Below are 15,794 nucleotides of genomic sequence, written 5' to 3'. Positions count from 1 at the left end.
CCATCATTCAGTTGTATTCAGGGTTTAACAGAGGTTGAGTGAATATTTGAGTTCTTATTGTAAGAAAGTTTTAGAGATCTTTTTACTATAACTGTACTAAAGAAATTTGGGGCCTGAAAAGGTGAGTGGCTTGACTGAGATTATCCAAGAAAGAACAAGCTCTTGAGGGAGCTGCAGTCCTTTCTCGCTTCTACTGTAGTATAATAAACCAAAGGTTAGATTCTTCTATTGTAAATATTCAATTTTGATTTTTGCCAGTCTTTTAAGATATTTATGTGGAAAATGGGAGACTTTTAGTAAGATTGAACATATATTTGTAAACTAATGTTGTCATGTTTCTCTCACAGTCAAAATGGTTTCAATCCCAGAATACTATGAAGGCAAAAATATCCTCCTCACAGGAGCCACTGGTTTCTTAGGGAAGGTGCTTCTGGAAAAGTTGCTGAGATCTTGTCCCAAGGTGAATTCAGTCTATGTTTTGGTGAGGCAAAAAGCTGGACAGACACCCCAAGAGCGAGTGGAAGAAATCCTCAGTGGCAAGGTAAGTATGTAGAAGCTGATCATTTGGAAGGGGGATGAAAGTATGTGCTTGAGTGTGAATTCTGTGAAGTATTATTAGCTTAGTGTATTGCTTCACTATTCAAAAATAAATCTGGGGAAAAATTGTTAAGTTCCTGCAGTATGGCAGTGAACTAGAGTCAGGAAAAGAAAAAAGCTTTCTTTTATGATAGACCAAATTTTCAAATAAGGTTTAAACTACTCTTTTTTTTTGTTTTCTTTGTTTGTTTGTTTGTTTGTTTTTGTTTAGGATTTCACTGTGTAGCCGTGACTGTCTTGGAACTCACTTAGTATTAGTAGCTCACCATGATTTTGAAACAAATAAAGAGCACAGATAGAATATATATTATTGGGGGTGGGAGAGCCATTACTTATTTAACTGTGCTTAAGACATTTTCACTCTTCAGCACAGTTAACATTTTATCCTGGATAGTATTTTGTTATAAAGTGCTGGTGTGGCCTATATACATTAGGACCCAGTTCTGACAAGTATTTCACACATCACCAAATGACCAAAATTACCTCAGGTTGAGAACCATTGATTTATAGGAATGCCTCAAGGAAAAATAAACTTGATTGGATGGTGGAGATTCAACTAAAATAGTTGATCATGGTTTGTGGATATAAATAAATAGCTCAGAGGCCGAGTGCTTAACAAGAATGTGTGAAGAGGCCCAGAGTTCCATCCTCAGTATCTTCTCAGCAAGTAAAACAGCTGATCATGAAGTATGTTTTGGAACACTGAAAAGGTATCAATAAACTTAAAGTAGGAGTAGGGAGTATTCGTGGATTTAAATACATGGAGATGATGTTGAAAAGGAGATAATGACTGGTAAAGAGAAGATTTAACCATTGAAGCAGCATGAGCATGATCTACCTAGAATGAAGATTTAAAAAGAACTTGTGGCCCTCTCTTAGGTTCCTCTTGCCCTGCTTGCCCCTTAAATATTGATATTCTTAAGATACCTGCCATAAGCCTCGATTTGATTGTTAGGTCCAGAGAAGTAGTTGTGCAGCATCCTCTATTTTTGTGAGTCAAATGGTTGTTGTTTAAGTTAGATTTGTAAGTAGTTCTGTAGAGTTTGGATTTGGGTTCTTCACTGCTGTTGCTGTCTGGATGATCTCTTTCATTCTCAGGGCTTTTATCCTTCAGTTATTAACTGTATGTGGTCAACAAAATCTATGGTTCTGTTTCTCCCTCTCTGAACTCCAGATCCCAAACTAAACCTTTATTAGACCTGTCTTCTGGTGTATAATGTAGGTGATGTGTTGTCACCACTCCGGTGACTGACTTCATCTTCAAAATTGTTTATTTCCAGTGTTTCTAATCTAATATATTTACTCACTTAATAGACGCTGAGATTGTATCTTGTCAGGCACTAGGGTGTGTATCCTGTGCAGAGTAGCTATAGTTCTTTCCTCCAGAGTTAGCATTTATCCATCCCCCACACAAAAAAGTTAATAGCTAAGTCTTGTTGCTGTTACTTTCTAAAGTGTATGTTACTTTCTTAAATGTGTGTTGTTGGGTTTTTTTTGTTGTTTTTTGTTTTTGTTTTTTTTTCATCTTATGAAGTAGCACTATTCTGCTTTGAAATTTTAGGATCTTCTTTTTCTTACTTTTGTCCTTATCGCTCACCCATGTGCCTTCAAGTTGTGTTGATCCTTCAGGTTTCTAGTTTAATGTCATTTCCTCCAAGAACTCCCTGTAACTCTTAATTCCCAGAGATACCACATCCTTTCAGGCCCCTGTGAGCACTGCATTCAGGTGTATAGACATATACACAAGTAACTAAACATTAAAATATATTTTAAAAGAGTTGGGCCATTAGTTGTGAGAGTTGGAGTGTGAGACTATTATTGTCCAGATGCCTGTTATTTCTTAAGCCTATTTTGAAGCCTGAGGCTGGCCTACTTAGCTAGAGCATGGTGTTCTTGAAGTACTTCTTGAACTCTCTGAGTCTTAACTCTGTAAGATGAGCAAGCAGTCTTCTATGTCCCATGAAATCTAAAATGTTGAAATAGCTGTCTTTGGTAGGGAAAGGGTTTACAGTAGGCTTTATTAAATAGGATATTGGAAAGTAAAAAACACTACCAGAGAATAAATATCTTCCCATTTGATAGCTTTTTGACAGGTTGAGAGATGAAAATCCAGATTTTAAACAGAAAATTATAGCAATCAACAGTGAACTCACCCAACCTAAACTGGCTCTCAGTGAAGAAGATAAGGAGATCATTATAGATTCTACCAATGTCATATTTCACTGTGCAGCTACTGTAAGATTTAATGAAAATTTAAGGTAAGTACAGATACTAACATTTGAATTTCATGCTTTATAGATGTAATGTTAATTCCTCTTTTTATTGAAGTTGTTTTGAGAGTGATATAAAACTGTCATGTTAATAGTGACTTTTGATGAACAGAATTCTTTTTTTGTTATCATTTTGAAATGAAACATAGAAGATAGCTAGCCTATGAGAGATAGCTGGTATATGCCACTTAGAAAACCTTGCTGTGACTTTATGAAATAGGATATAGGCAAGCAGTAAACTAGAAGGAAATAGAGTGTGCCTGGGTAAGAGGTAGGAATAGTTTACTCAGTAGCTCTTTTGGTCACCTTTTCATGAACTATCAGAATCTTTTATGCTTCCATTCTACATACACCATGTATTCCAGAACTGTAATCAAAATTAGGTTCAAGTTTTGCATATTAAGAAATAGCTTGTATGTTATAGTCACTTTGTTTATATTTGAAAAACTCTGCTTTGGTGGCATGTTAAGGGACAAGGTAATGTCAAAAATAAAGTTTAATTTAAAACCTAATTCAAACTTCAGGATACATCCAGCTTCTAGGGAAAAAAAAATTCCAAGTGATAAATATTTTAAAAATAATCTGAAGGGCTGCGGAGATGACTTAGCAGTGAAGAATACTGTCTGCTCTTCCAGAGGACCAGGGGTGATGTCCAGCACCCACATGATGGCTCACAGCCATCTGTAACTCATTCCAGGGGATTGGAGGCTCTCTTCTGGCCCCTGTGGACACCAGCACATACATGGTTCATAGACACATAGGCAAGTAAAACACCCATACACATAAACTAAAAATAAATTTTTTTAGAAAGTAAATGAATATACATTTCAAATAATGGCACTTAATTCATAGGACTGTTATTTTTGATGGTGTGTCTAAATACACGATTTAAGTTAATCTCATTATATAGTCTTATACTAGTTTAAATGATAATGTATTAGTTTTTAGGTTTTAGAATATTTGTGATGCTCTCCTCTTCAAAATGCTTAAAAGGCTAAGCTCTAATTGTAAATGGCTTTGGCAGTAATCCCTATACTTTTTTAACATAAAAGTGTAACTTTTGGGGTTGGGGACTTAGCTCAGTGGTAGAGCACTAAGGCTCTGGGTTCAGTCCCCAGCTCTGAAAAAAAAAAGTGTAACTTTTAATAACGATTACACTGTATGAGAGCACAATGCCAAGCATTTTGGTATTTGAAGATGCTATCGCTTTCTCTACAGCTCCGGAGTTGTGCTTTACAGCCTTGAAAGCATTGTTCATTTGTCAGTTTTTGTCCTTAATTTACCCAGCCTATCCTAGGCAAATCCATTTTATTCTTGTGGTAGCTGAGGCAACAAAGGGAAGAAGCCTTGGAGTTACATACCTTTAACTGAAGAGTTTGGACAAGTTATTAATCTTGAATAAGCACTTCTTGGGAGATCTTTTCTTTTCTTTGCAAAGTTTAAATGGTGTTATTTTACCTATCCACTAGAATGTCTGAGTATGTAAGCCATTGCCTTACTCACTTTCTTGAAAGTCTTTCTGCGAGCCAGTAGGTGAGACACTTGGAGGCTGTCGTGAGTTTAGAATCCAGAAGTGACAAAATAATGTCATAATAAATGTAGTGTAATCTCACTTTATTAGATATGTATGCATCATGTGTGTTAGACATGCATGTCTTTCTATATTGATGATAATTGTTTTTAGCTTTATCTGTATTTTATTATTTCTACCATGAACATATATTATTCTTCAAATAAAGATAGACACAAGTAACTTTGCAGATATTTTTAAAGTAACACTTACATCCCACCGTAATGGAATTTGTGCCTTTATCAGTAAGAAAATTCCATCTTATAATTAATTTTTGAAAATTTCATATATGTGTACTATATTTATATTGTTTACTCTTTGCTCTCCTCCCTCCAGCTATCCTATATTATTACTCCTTCCCCTTCTCAAATTCATAGCCTCTTTTCCTTTTTATATATACACATATGCATACATATATATGTGTGAATAATACATAAATACAACTTGCCAAGTCCATTTAGTGTTGTCCATATGTATATGCTTTTAGGCCTGACTAGTTGGTCCAGGGAAAGACTAATTTTCTCTGTCAGCTGTCATGGTAGGACTCTGTAAGATCTCCCCACTCCCGTGTTGGCATATTGCCTGGCATTGACATTGTTCAGCTTTTGTTTAGGTTACCATGTTACTTAATGGGTACAGCTTTCTTATCATATATAGAAGATATAATCTTATATCAGACTTCCTGGTCCTCTGTCTCTTAGAACTTTTCTGCCCCTCTTCTGCAGTGTTCTCTGAGCTGTCGATGTAGGAGTTGATTGTAGATGGATCCAGCTGGGACTAAGCACCAAAAAAATTTTTTTTTTAAATTTTAAGTTTTTCCCTTGCATATAGATATAGCCTTTTCATTTTAAATAATATTCTCAACATTATGAGTATAGTCTCTGATTTTTATTTTAATTAGACAAACCTTAATCTGCCTATACCTCCAAATGTTGGGATTACAGTCATATACAACTATGCTTGTCTATTGCTGACTTTTAGTTAGTTCTTTATTTTTTCTTAGAATCCATTACTATAAAATGGCAAGTTTAACATATTTTCCCTTCATAGTTCATACTTCATTTTTTTTTTTATAATCAAAAGAAAGTGTTTACATAGCACCTTAAACCTAGTGTGTTTTCAGGGGCTGATGCATAAGAGATACTGTAGTTCTTGTCCACTTAAGGAGGAAATTAAGTGCTTTTAAAGGGAAGTTTTATTAACAGGAAACATTAATTAGGGTAAAACACATCAAAATAATCTTAACATTTTTTGATGACTCCTTTATTTTATGTACATTGATGTTTTGCTTGTATGTATGTTTTGCTTGCATGTTGTATTCAGCACCTCTAAACCATCTCTCCAACCTCCAAAATAACCCTTACAGGAAGGACCACAGTTGATTTCTTTTGTGTGCTCCTTGGATTATTATAATTACTTACACTAGAGAGACATGTTAGAAAGTCTAGGTGATTTATTGTTTTTCTCTTCTATGTCAAGACATGAATGTTCACTGTCCTAGCCCTAATCACTATATCATAATTATTTCTATGAAACAGATTTAATGGATGTTTACATTTAAATATTGATAGAATATTAGACTTGGGCTAGATATTCAGAAATACTAGAAATAGTCCATAATAGCCATTTAGGGAAAACCCACTTATAACTGTCACCATCTGCTAAACCACAGATATCACATGGTATAAAACTTTTACTACTGAAGGGATGCAGGAGGAGGAGACTCACCATAATCTGGTGCCTTGGAGAGGAACCAAGATAAGTTTATATATGGACTTTTTCACAAAGCCCCGGGATATGTGCTAACTATGTTGAAACTGAATTAAATGCAGGCAGCACTTGACAGCATATGTTGAGAGGTGAGGAGACAAAGCTCATTAATTTTTAGACATTTCTCAAAAATTATATGAGGAGAAATTGACAGGAGTAAAAGGTGAGAAAGAGGGGAATAAGTAGTTGCTTAAGTAGTTGATCATGAGGTCTTGTATTCTAGGCAGGGCAATATCCTGCCTAGTTGCATGGAGAGGAATATTAAGAGATAAGAGGCCATCATGAGGTCAGAAGCAGTCAGAGAGAGAGAGAGAAGAATAAATAAGTGGCTTAGGGAAAATATATGAGATATCAGGAATGGAACAGTCCTAGGTGATGAGGCTCTAGGGGAATGGAAGTAGATCTTCTGAAAGGAGTGTGAGTACCAATTAAGATATAGGAGCGATGGAGTCTTGAGTGTATTATTTTCAGACTGTAAGAATATAACATGACTAGAAAATGCTGGGAAAGGCTTGTGGTGGATCCTGGTGCTTGTTTGGGCATTCTGTAATGATGACTTTTTTCTAGTTCTGTCTCTGGCTCAGACTCAGGTTGTAAGCTTTTTAGAAGTGCTCCTGTAGGGAAATCTGCCTTTTTCCACCTCTAAAAAGAAAAGAAAACTAACTGGAAAACATTTTTTAAAATGTAGGTTTCTCGATTGTACTTTCTCCAACAGTTTGGAGAGCCCTCCCTCCTGTTTAGCAGAAACATTGGCTATTCTGAAGAGCTGCTGCACTTACATTGCTCCTCTAGAGCCATTGCTTCGGACAGTTACAGATGCCTACTTCTAAGTTTGATTTCACTGACCCCTAAACATCTGTCTCTATCAAGTTTATTTTCTAAAACTAACTCTTAGTGATAAGAACTCATTGAGGCAATAGTTTGTGGGGAGTGAGAAGAGTGGAAAAGAGATGTGTCACAATGGCCTGGGAAATTCCTTAGAATGATCCTCATTTCAATCATTAAAAAGGTACCTTCATTTGTAGTAACTCCCAAGTGTATCTTAACCTTAGTATAAGCTCTGGAGTAAAGTTTACAAAAACATCAAATACATTTTGAATAACTAGGGATATCTATAGGAGACAAATAGGAAATCTTATTGGCCTTAGAAATGAATATTTTTGCTTATTAATTTTTTTCTTTCTGAAGTGATTTTTATGTCTACATTAGGGAAATGACACACTAAACTAGCCTATTTACTTTCTAGCAAGCCTATCTTAAGATGAATTTACAATTTCATAAAGCAAAACATAATTTTATTTCTGTTTACTTTCTGGTCTGGTATGTAAAGATCTCAGCCTGAAGTTAAAGAAAATAGAAAGGAAGGTTTCCATTGAGTAAGGTTAACTAGCCTGGAAGATACTAAAGTAACTTATGTTACTCTATTCTGACTTCAGGCTTGGGCGTTCAGGGACAGAGTGCAGGGACTCAAGGCATAGGAGTGTCTTTTGAGTTATTCCTCATTTTCTGTGGCCTAGAAACTCTGTCACCATTCTTAGGACAGTGTAACAGAATATCCCTTATGTCCTTTCTCTAAAACATTACTCTTCTTATCCTCACTGTTTTGTAAATGAGAAAGAAACTAGTTCATTCTCTAATGCCCTGGTGGATAGTATCCTTTCTGTGAAAGATTTCTTGCTAGATTTCCATTTGAACATATTTTTTTTTCCCTTAGTTGAGATTTGAAGTGATTTTAAAACCCCACCCTCGTTTCATTAAAAATGTTTTGTTTTCTTCTAATTTTTCTCAATAGGATCTAAGGTGCAATTGAAAGAAAAAATGAAGTCTAAAATCATTTGCTTATTTATTTTTCTTTTATGAGGTACTCCTTGTTTCTGGTGACCCAGAACTTCTTGTCCTGTCCTCAGGAGCTTGTAATAAAATATTCTCAGTTTCTCAGTATACCTCTTCCTAAACAATAACCTCCTTGTTCCTATTATTTTCAGACAGATAGATATCAAAGTATTGCTATACAGTCAGGTAGACTGAATTGTTTGTAACATATTTCTTAAATACTTGACAATATGAGCCATTTTTGCAAAGTACTCAAAGCCATTTTTATAAATGTATTTCACACTTGGTGTGATGCTACATGTTTGTAATCCCAGCATTCAAGAGGTGGAGATAGAAAGATCATAAAATTGAGGTCATCCCAGGCATTGTAGGTAGTTCCAGGCCAGCCCTGGGCCACATGACTCTTGTCTTAAAAGGACATCCCCCCCCAAGTTCTTTGAATCTGTTTGAACATAACTGTTTACTGCTTTGAAGAGACACCATGAGCAAGGCAACTCTTATAAGGACAACATTTAATTGGGGCTGGCTTACAGGTTCAGAGGTTCAGTCCAATATCATCAAGGAAGGAACATGGCAGCATCCAGGCAGGCATGGTTGCAGGAGGAGCTGAGAGTTTTACTTTTTGTTCTGAAGGCAAACAGAAGACTGACTTTCAGGAAGCTAGGAGGGTCTCAAAGGCCATACCTACTTAACAAGGCCACACTTCCTAATAGTGCTACTCCCTAGGTCAAGCACATACAAGCCACAGTATCATTTTTATATAATCATGAATATTAATTTAACGTTTCTTTCCCCCACTCCTTTCTCTTTTTTCTAAGACAGGGTTTCTCTGAGTAAGCTTAGCTGTTCTGGAACTCACTCTGTAGGTGAGGCTGGCCTTCAACTCAAAGAGATCCACCTATCTCTGCTTCCTCAGTGCTGGTACTTAAGGTGTCACACCACTCACTGCCTGGCAATTTTCAAGTTTCTAATATTTTTTATACTTATACTTTTAGTGACTATGTGATATTTTGTCATGTCAATACATAATGTTATGTAATTTTCACTTGGTATAAAAACTTTATTTCTTGTTTGAAAAATTAGGCTTAGGGTGAGTTTTTGCTCTGAAAATTAGGTTACCAGATTAATAAATGTATAATTTTTATAATTACTGATACTTTATTCTAGTTTCTTTTAGATTAGTTGTATTAATTTGTAGTTATCACAAAACTACTCTGCCAGTTTTACCACTCAGTATTCCAACCTGTCATACTCCCTCTACCTTTATATATGTGCAGGTGTGTGTATGCGTGTGTGAAAGCCGTAGGACAACTGAGAATTTCTTAGATGCTCAGTTCCTCCCCACAATACCTCCTCTCTTTTTGAGGTGGGATATCTTAGGCTCAGCCATTAAAGGTTATGCTAGGCTCACAACTGAAAAGGTAAGAGATAGGCTGTCTCACTGGCTTAGGACTCCCTCTATATGTTTATCATGTACATTACATGTGCAATGGCTAAACTGAACTAGTTAATATGTGTGTGATGTCACATAACTTTTCTTGTACTGGGAACATTTTAAAAATCAATGATTTCCAGTAGTCTGGTGTATTGTTATTAAGTCTAAGAATTACTATGTTGTACAATAGACGACTTGATGGACCATTAAAAATGCTAGGGACAATTTTATAGAAAAGAATTTTCTGCCATCTTGTCTTAATACTCACTGGCTGTCTGTTTTGAGATGTCGACAAGAATAACAAATACTAAATGCATACAAGTTACTCTTTTCATTTAGTCTTTCCAAATTCTCATAGGAGATTTTGTTACTTGTTCCCATTTATAGATGAGGAAGCTGAGGGTTGAGTACTTGTACAACTTAGCAATTTAACGGAGACCATTCTAGGATCCAAGCCCAATCTGATTTCATAGCTTTGTTCATAATCTTGTTTTACATCACAGTGTATGCTTCGTTTTTCAAACCCTCGTTGGAGTTTATTTTATATTCAGAAAATTTATACATAATTGGTATAGTGAATATTCTTCATACTAAAATAAAATATACCAACTCAGAGCTAAAGGAGAAATTGCAAACTACCCAAAACCATGCTTTTTTTCCTCTGTACTTCTTTAATACAATTTGGATTTGGTTTGTAAATAGATTAAAGAAAAAAAGTCCTGTTTCTAAGTTCCATTGTCTCTTTCTCTTGCAGAGATGCTGTTCAGTTAAATGTGATTGCTACACGACAGCTCATTCTCCTTGCACAGCAAATGAAGAATCTGGAAGTGTTCATGCATGTCTCAACAGCGTACGCCTACTGCAATCGAAAGCATATTGACGAAGTAGTTTATCCACCCCCTGTAGATCCCAAGAAGCTGATTGATTCCTTAGAGTATGTTTGAATTTATACACACTGCTTTTAATTCTAAGACTCTGGGTCCAAATATATACCCCCTCACTCTCCCCAACCTCTGTGCTATAAACACACACGTGCATGTATGTATTTATCTCTGCATATCCTCTGCCATATTGTACAGGGTTATGTTTGTTGGAGAGGTCAGTATAGAGTTTTCCCTTTGGGTCAGCTAATGATTAGAGAAAGGCCTCTGAATAATTTATCATGTGTTAGAAACTTTGTATTTTAGATAGTCAACTTTAGCTCCTGTGGATCAGAGACCAATGGCTGCGTAATCACAAGGTTCTAATTTACTAAAGTACTCCTCCCCTGTAATGGACAATACCTATAGAAAAGCCTTTCAGTTTAAGAGAATCATAGGAATTATAATCCTTCAGTTACAGTTACCATCTTTCTAAGGACCGGGATCATATCAGCAATTGTTAATGTGAACTACATTTGTATGTGATAGGTGTAGAGGATTATGAAATGCAGAACACAACCGTCTCTTGCTATTTAGTCTGTACTTTTTTTCTTTTTTGGACTACAATTATAGATCTTTACATAATTTTTTTGTTTTCTGTGGTGTTTTTTCTTACAATTTTTTGTTTTTCCTTGGTTCTATCTTTCCTCACAGATAATTCCACTTACTTTTGATTCTCACCATACCTTGATTTCTTCAGAATTAAGCACACATGACCTTTTAAGAAAGGATATTTATGTTGAGGAAATGAATTGTAAGAAAAGCAGTACCAGAGATGAGTGAGACATTTCTTGGGAGAATTACCTACTTTTACGACTTTTTTTGAGGGGTTGTGGGTGGGTGGTATTTTCCCATCTATCAACTACCTATCCTATTCACTCTACAAAACTCATCCTTTATAGTTTTTTTCAAATTGGATATGTATTTGCCTTCAGTTTAATGTTCTTATTTTTCCACATACACAGAGTACACTTCATATGTGAAGCATTTTAGGCTTCCCTAGTTGTTAGTATTCTTATCAGTCTGTGACTATGCAGAATCTAATTGTATGCTTAGTAGACAAAAAAGACAAGTTCTGGAAACAAGAACACAGCACCTTAGGGTAAAATAAGGAAAGACTGTGACAACCTGATTATGGTTCTTTTACAGGTGATCTTTAGAGATGTTGAGATCATTAAGAGATGATTACGTTCATTGTAGGGTATTAATTGAATTTTCATAACATGTTTCAATATTTTTATTACTAGTCCTAGTATGTTAATCTCACTTGTAAGGATGTACCATTCCAGTGATTCATCTTAAATATTTAGGCCTTTTATATTAAATGGAAACATATGAATAGCAAATGTGTTTATTAGATAGTAATAAACAGATCTTTAATTTCTAATGAAACATTTGAAGCCTCATATATTTTGGAATTTATTTGGACTTTGGAAAGGGACTCTAAGTACTATTTGATAATAAATTACTTAATTTTGATTTACAGTAGTATCCTTGATCACCCTGATCAAAGACACATAAAATCCTAAATGTTTAAACTAAATGATACTTTCTAAAGACCTTTGGTTGTTTTAGGTCAGTTATTTGCTATCTAACATATGAATTATAAAAGGACTATTGGTTCTTATTTGATATAGGAGTTGGGGATTGTGAATCTGTGATTGATATTTAAAGACACTACCTTTTTTCCTCAGTTACTTTGAAAGGTGGGTGTGGTGGCACAGGTCTTTAATCCCAGCACTCAGGAAGCAAAGGCAGGTGAATCTGAGTTCAAGATGAGCCTGGTGTACAAGCAAGGTCCAGGACAGCCAGGGAGGGGTACACAGGGGTACTTAAAAACAGTAACACACACACACACACACACACACACACACACACACACACACAGAGAGAGACAGAGAGAGAGAGAGAGAGAGAGAGAGAGAGAGAGAGAGAGAGAGAGAGAGAAAGAGAGAAAACAGTTATATTGTGAAACTGTTTAAATCAGAGCAACACATAGGTTTGTACAAAGTTCAATTAAGTAGGTTTTTAATCTATGGTAAAATATTTGGAATTTTTGTACATGTAATTTTTTTTTTTTGTTTGCCAGATGGATGGATGATGGCCTAGTAAATGATATTACACCAAAATTGATAGGCGACAGACCTAATACATACATATACACCAAGGCGTTGGCAGAATATGTTGTACAGCAAGAAGGAGCAAAGCTAAATGTTGCAATTGTAAGGCCGTCGATTGTTGGTGCCAGTTGGAAAGAACCTTTTCCAGTAAGCTCTTTACCATTGTTAAGCACTTGGGATTTAGAGTTTTAAGTTATAACTGTGTAGAGAGTTGGGATGTAATTTAAGAGTATGTGCTAACGTGCTGAATGTGTTTTACCATGGAGAGCGAATGAGCATAGAAAGAGGTAATATTATGCAGACTTATATTTCTAAGGCACATCTTGAGTGTATGGAATGTAGATGACCAGTTTTACATTTTAATTGAAAAATCAGAAGTTCTGACATTGTATTCAAAAGCAAGTCCTGCAAGAAGTATATTTTTCCACGTGTAGATTACAAAGCTAAGAAAGGTATAAGAGATTTCTTTTGTAACTGGCTACTGAAAAGGAAAAAAAAAAAGATGTTGAAATACTTTTAAATCCTCCAGATAAGAGAAGGCAGAAAAAAAAAAAAAAACAAACCAGTAAGTAAGCTGATAAAAAACCAAAACCAAAAAACCCCTGAGGTCTGTATAATTAGCAGTAAGTGATAGCCTCTCCTTTGTTGTTTTGATAGTTATCCTGTTTTCTTCTGATTTACTCACTAAATTTGAGGAATATGTATCATTTTTCCTTAAGATGCTGCATTAATAAATAGTATAAAGTCAGTGGTCAACAGGGTTAATTTAGGAAAAATTATGGCAAAGTGTATACTATTTTCCCTTTGCAGAGACTTAGAGCTCAGTAATCCTTTAAAAATACTTTCATTTAGTCATTTATGATTCCAGAGGAAACTTTTTGAGATATTCTTGGGGACTAAGAACAATATTCTGCATGAAATGAAGATCTTTCTTAGGCTTTGGGAGAAAACTACAATGTGTACATTTGGAGTTAGCACTTTTAAATAATAAATCTACTTCGATGTTAATTTTAATCTCTTCTTTTTTTTCCTTTAATTTTTTGCATTAGGGATGGATTGATAACTTTAATGGACCAAGTGGTCTCTTCATTGCGGTAAATAAACTTTATGATTTACTACTGTTATAAAATTTCCTGTATCTTTATACATATGTGCATGTATACATGTTTTGGCTGTGTATTTTAAGGTATTGTTTTTAATTTCAACAAAGGCAGGGAAAGGAATTCTTCGAACAATGCGTGCCTCCAACAATGCCCTTGCAGATCTCGTTCCTGTAGATGTAGTTGTCAACACGAGCCTTGCTGCAGCCTGGTATTCCGGAGTTAATAGGTATAGTTAATAGTTATTAACTGTAGTAACTGAGAGGGAAAGGAGCTTCTGATCTTAATTTTCTAATCCTGGTTATGCCATATTGGTAAATAAAGTGCCTTTAGGATGTAGGAAATAACAGTGCTCATTCTAAGAGCTTTTACAGTGGATCCATCAGTGATAATGAAGAAATAATGTTCAATGTCATGTATTTACAAAATTTATAGGTTTGTTAGGAATTAAAAATGGGGGTTGGGAGGGATCCTCATGAAGGATGATTTAAGCCAAAGTCAAACTTAGTATAAACTCAAGTTGAAATTCCTAAGAAAAGTTCGGTATCACCCATGGCACAGTAGAGCAGTCGTAATGAACCTGTGAGCGTCCTTTTAGATAGTAATAGTAGCATTTATAGTTAAAGCCTAAACATTTAAAAAATAATTCCTTGAGGGTACTTTTTGTATAACAAAGAAAAGGTACCCATTATCATCACGTCTTCTAACTTTGAGAGTACATAAGACTTAGCTTAGACATTTTTGACTTCCTATTATGTTTCTTTGTTTTCATCTTTGTCTTTGCAGACCAAGAAACATCATGGTGTATAATTGCACAACAGGCAGCACTAATCCTTTCCACTGGGGGGAAGTTGGTATGATTTTATCTATTTTTTTAACGTAAAACATTAAGTGTTCACTGCCTTTTTAATGTTAGAGTACCCATAGGTATTAGCGCCCCTGAGTTACAAAGGTATCCCTGTTACGTTGCTGTTTGAGAGTAACTGCCTTGTGGTCCATCCTTAATGTTTCCTAGTATAAGAACAGCCTGATGTATGTGTCCACTCACCTAGTCAGGCCCGAGCTGTCCTCTTGTTGTCTGCAGCACCCTCATAGACTACCTGTAGTTTAGGGCAGTTTTTTTTTCTTCTTCCCCTAACTATGAGCACATTCAGGCCTGATATTGCCAGTCTATAGTTAATATTATTTACACCTGTAAGCGTTGGTGTATCAGTTGGTCCCTGAGTTACAAGTGAAGGAGTTAGGAATTAGGAGACATTTGGCCACAGTACATTCTTCTAAAGTCAAAGATCCATAGCAGGTAGTGCATTTGTTAACTACCTCTAAAACAGGGCTAGTGTAACTTGAACCATACTCATTTTAAATTATTAAGTGAGTCAAATGTAAATGGTATTGCTTTTTGCAATAGATCATTTATTTGTAGTTGAAATTTTTCTATCCTTACAGAATAATTTGGTTTTTTTTGTTTGTTTGTTTTTTTTGTTTTTTTCGGAGCTGGGGACCGAACCCAGGGCCTTACGCTTGCTAGGCAGAATAATTTGTTTTTAAAGTAGATTGGTGCTAGGAATCAGCCTGCCCCTTCCTTACCCACCCACAAGGCCTCGTGTATGTATGCTAGCTAGGCACACACTGTACTGCTACATTTCTAGCCCTTGTTCTGCCTTTGTTTTTGGAGATAAATAAAGCCTCACTAAGTACCTCAGACTGGCCTGGAACTTGCAGTATAGCCCAGGCTGGCTTCAAACCATCTATCCTGCCTCAGCTTCCCAAGTGCTGGAACTACAAGCATACACCACCACACCTAGCTACTTTAATGTAATCTTATGTGACATGGTCCTAGGGTTTTTCTGTGGCATTTGTATTTAAATTTAAAGATTGACTGTTAAAATGAATAAGAAAAAATCCTTTAGAGTAATTACACAGTATTTTAAGTCATGGTCCTTCAATGATATTGAAGCATCTTAAGTGAGTGAGGTTTTTATAGACATTTGTTGTGTTGTACAGTTTTGTGAAAAATCAAATTCAACATTATTCTTTGGTAAATGCCTAAGTATACATTTCCATTAAAGTATTAAAATAGAAGATACCAAGTTTGATTGTGTTGATGTTGAATAACGTAAATAAGTTACGGCAGAGGTTAATTTTGGGTTGTTTTAAGCTTGTATGGTATATGTTGATT

General features: G+C 35.5%; 1 protein-coding gene across 2 annotated transcripts in view; it reads left to right on the top strand.

The window, feature by feature from the left end:
• Window positions 1-327: 327 nt before the first annotated feature.
• The window catches only part of Far1 (fatty acyl-CoA reductase 1), a 34,383-nt gene continuing 18,916 nt past the window's right edge, over window positions 328-15,794 (top strand). Inside the window, exons 1-7 of one of the 2 annotated variants that reach the window (XM_032892853.1) lie at window positions 328-541; window positions 2,680-2,855; window positions 10,230-10,409; window positions 12,485-12,662; window positions 13,565-13,609; window positions 13,726-13,844; window positions 14,402-14,469. In XM_032892853.1, the coding sequence (XP_032748744.1) occupies window positions 353-541; window positions 2,680-2,855; window positions 10,230-10,409; window positions 12,485-12,662; window positions 13,565-13,609; window positions 13,726-13,844; window positions 14,402-14,469 (955 nt within the window). In that variant the 5' untranslated portion in view covers window positions 328-352. The remainder of the gene's footprint in view (window positions 542-2,679; window positions 2,856-10,229; window positions 10,410-12,484; window positions 12,663-13,564; window positions 13,610-13,725; window positions 13,845-14,401; window positions 14,470-15,794) is intronic. The other variant, XM_032892852.1, reaches the window with a different exon arrangement.

The sequence above is a fragment of the Rattus rattus genome, chromosome 2, assembly GCF_011064425.1.
Source record: "Rattus rattus isolate New Zealand chromosome 2, Rrattus_CSIRO_v1, whole genome shotgun sequence".
In the NCBI taxonomy this organism is placed as follows: Eukaryota; Metazoa; Chordata; class Mammalia; order Rodentia; family Muridae; genus Rattus; species Rattus rattus.
The sequence above is the reverse complement of the archived record's forward strand: the minus strand, read 5'-3'. Positions and strand labels throughout refer to the sequence as shown.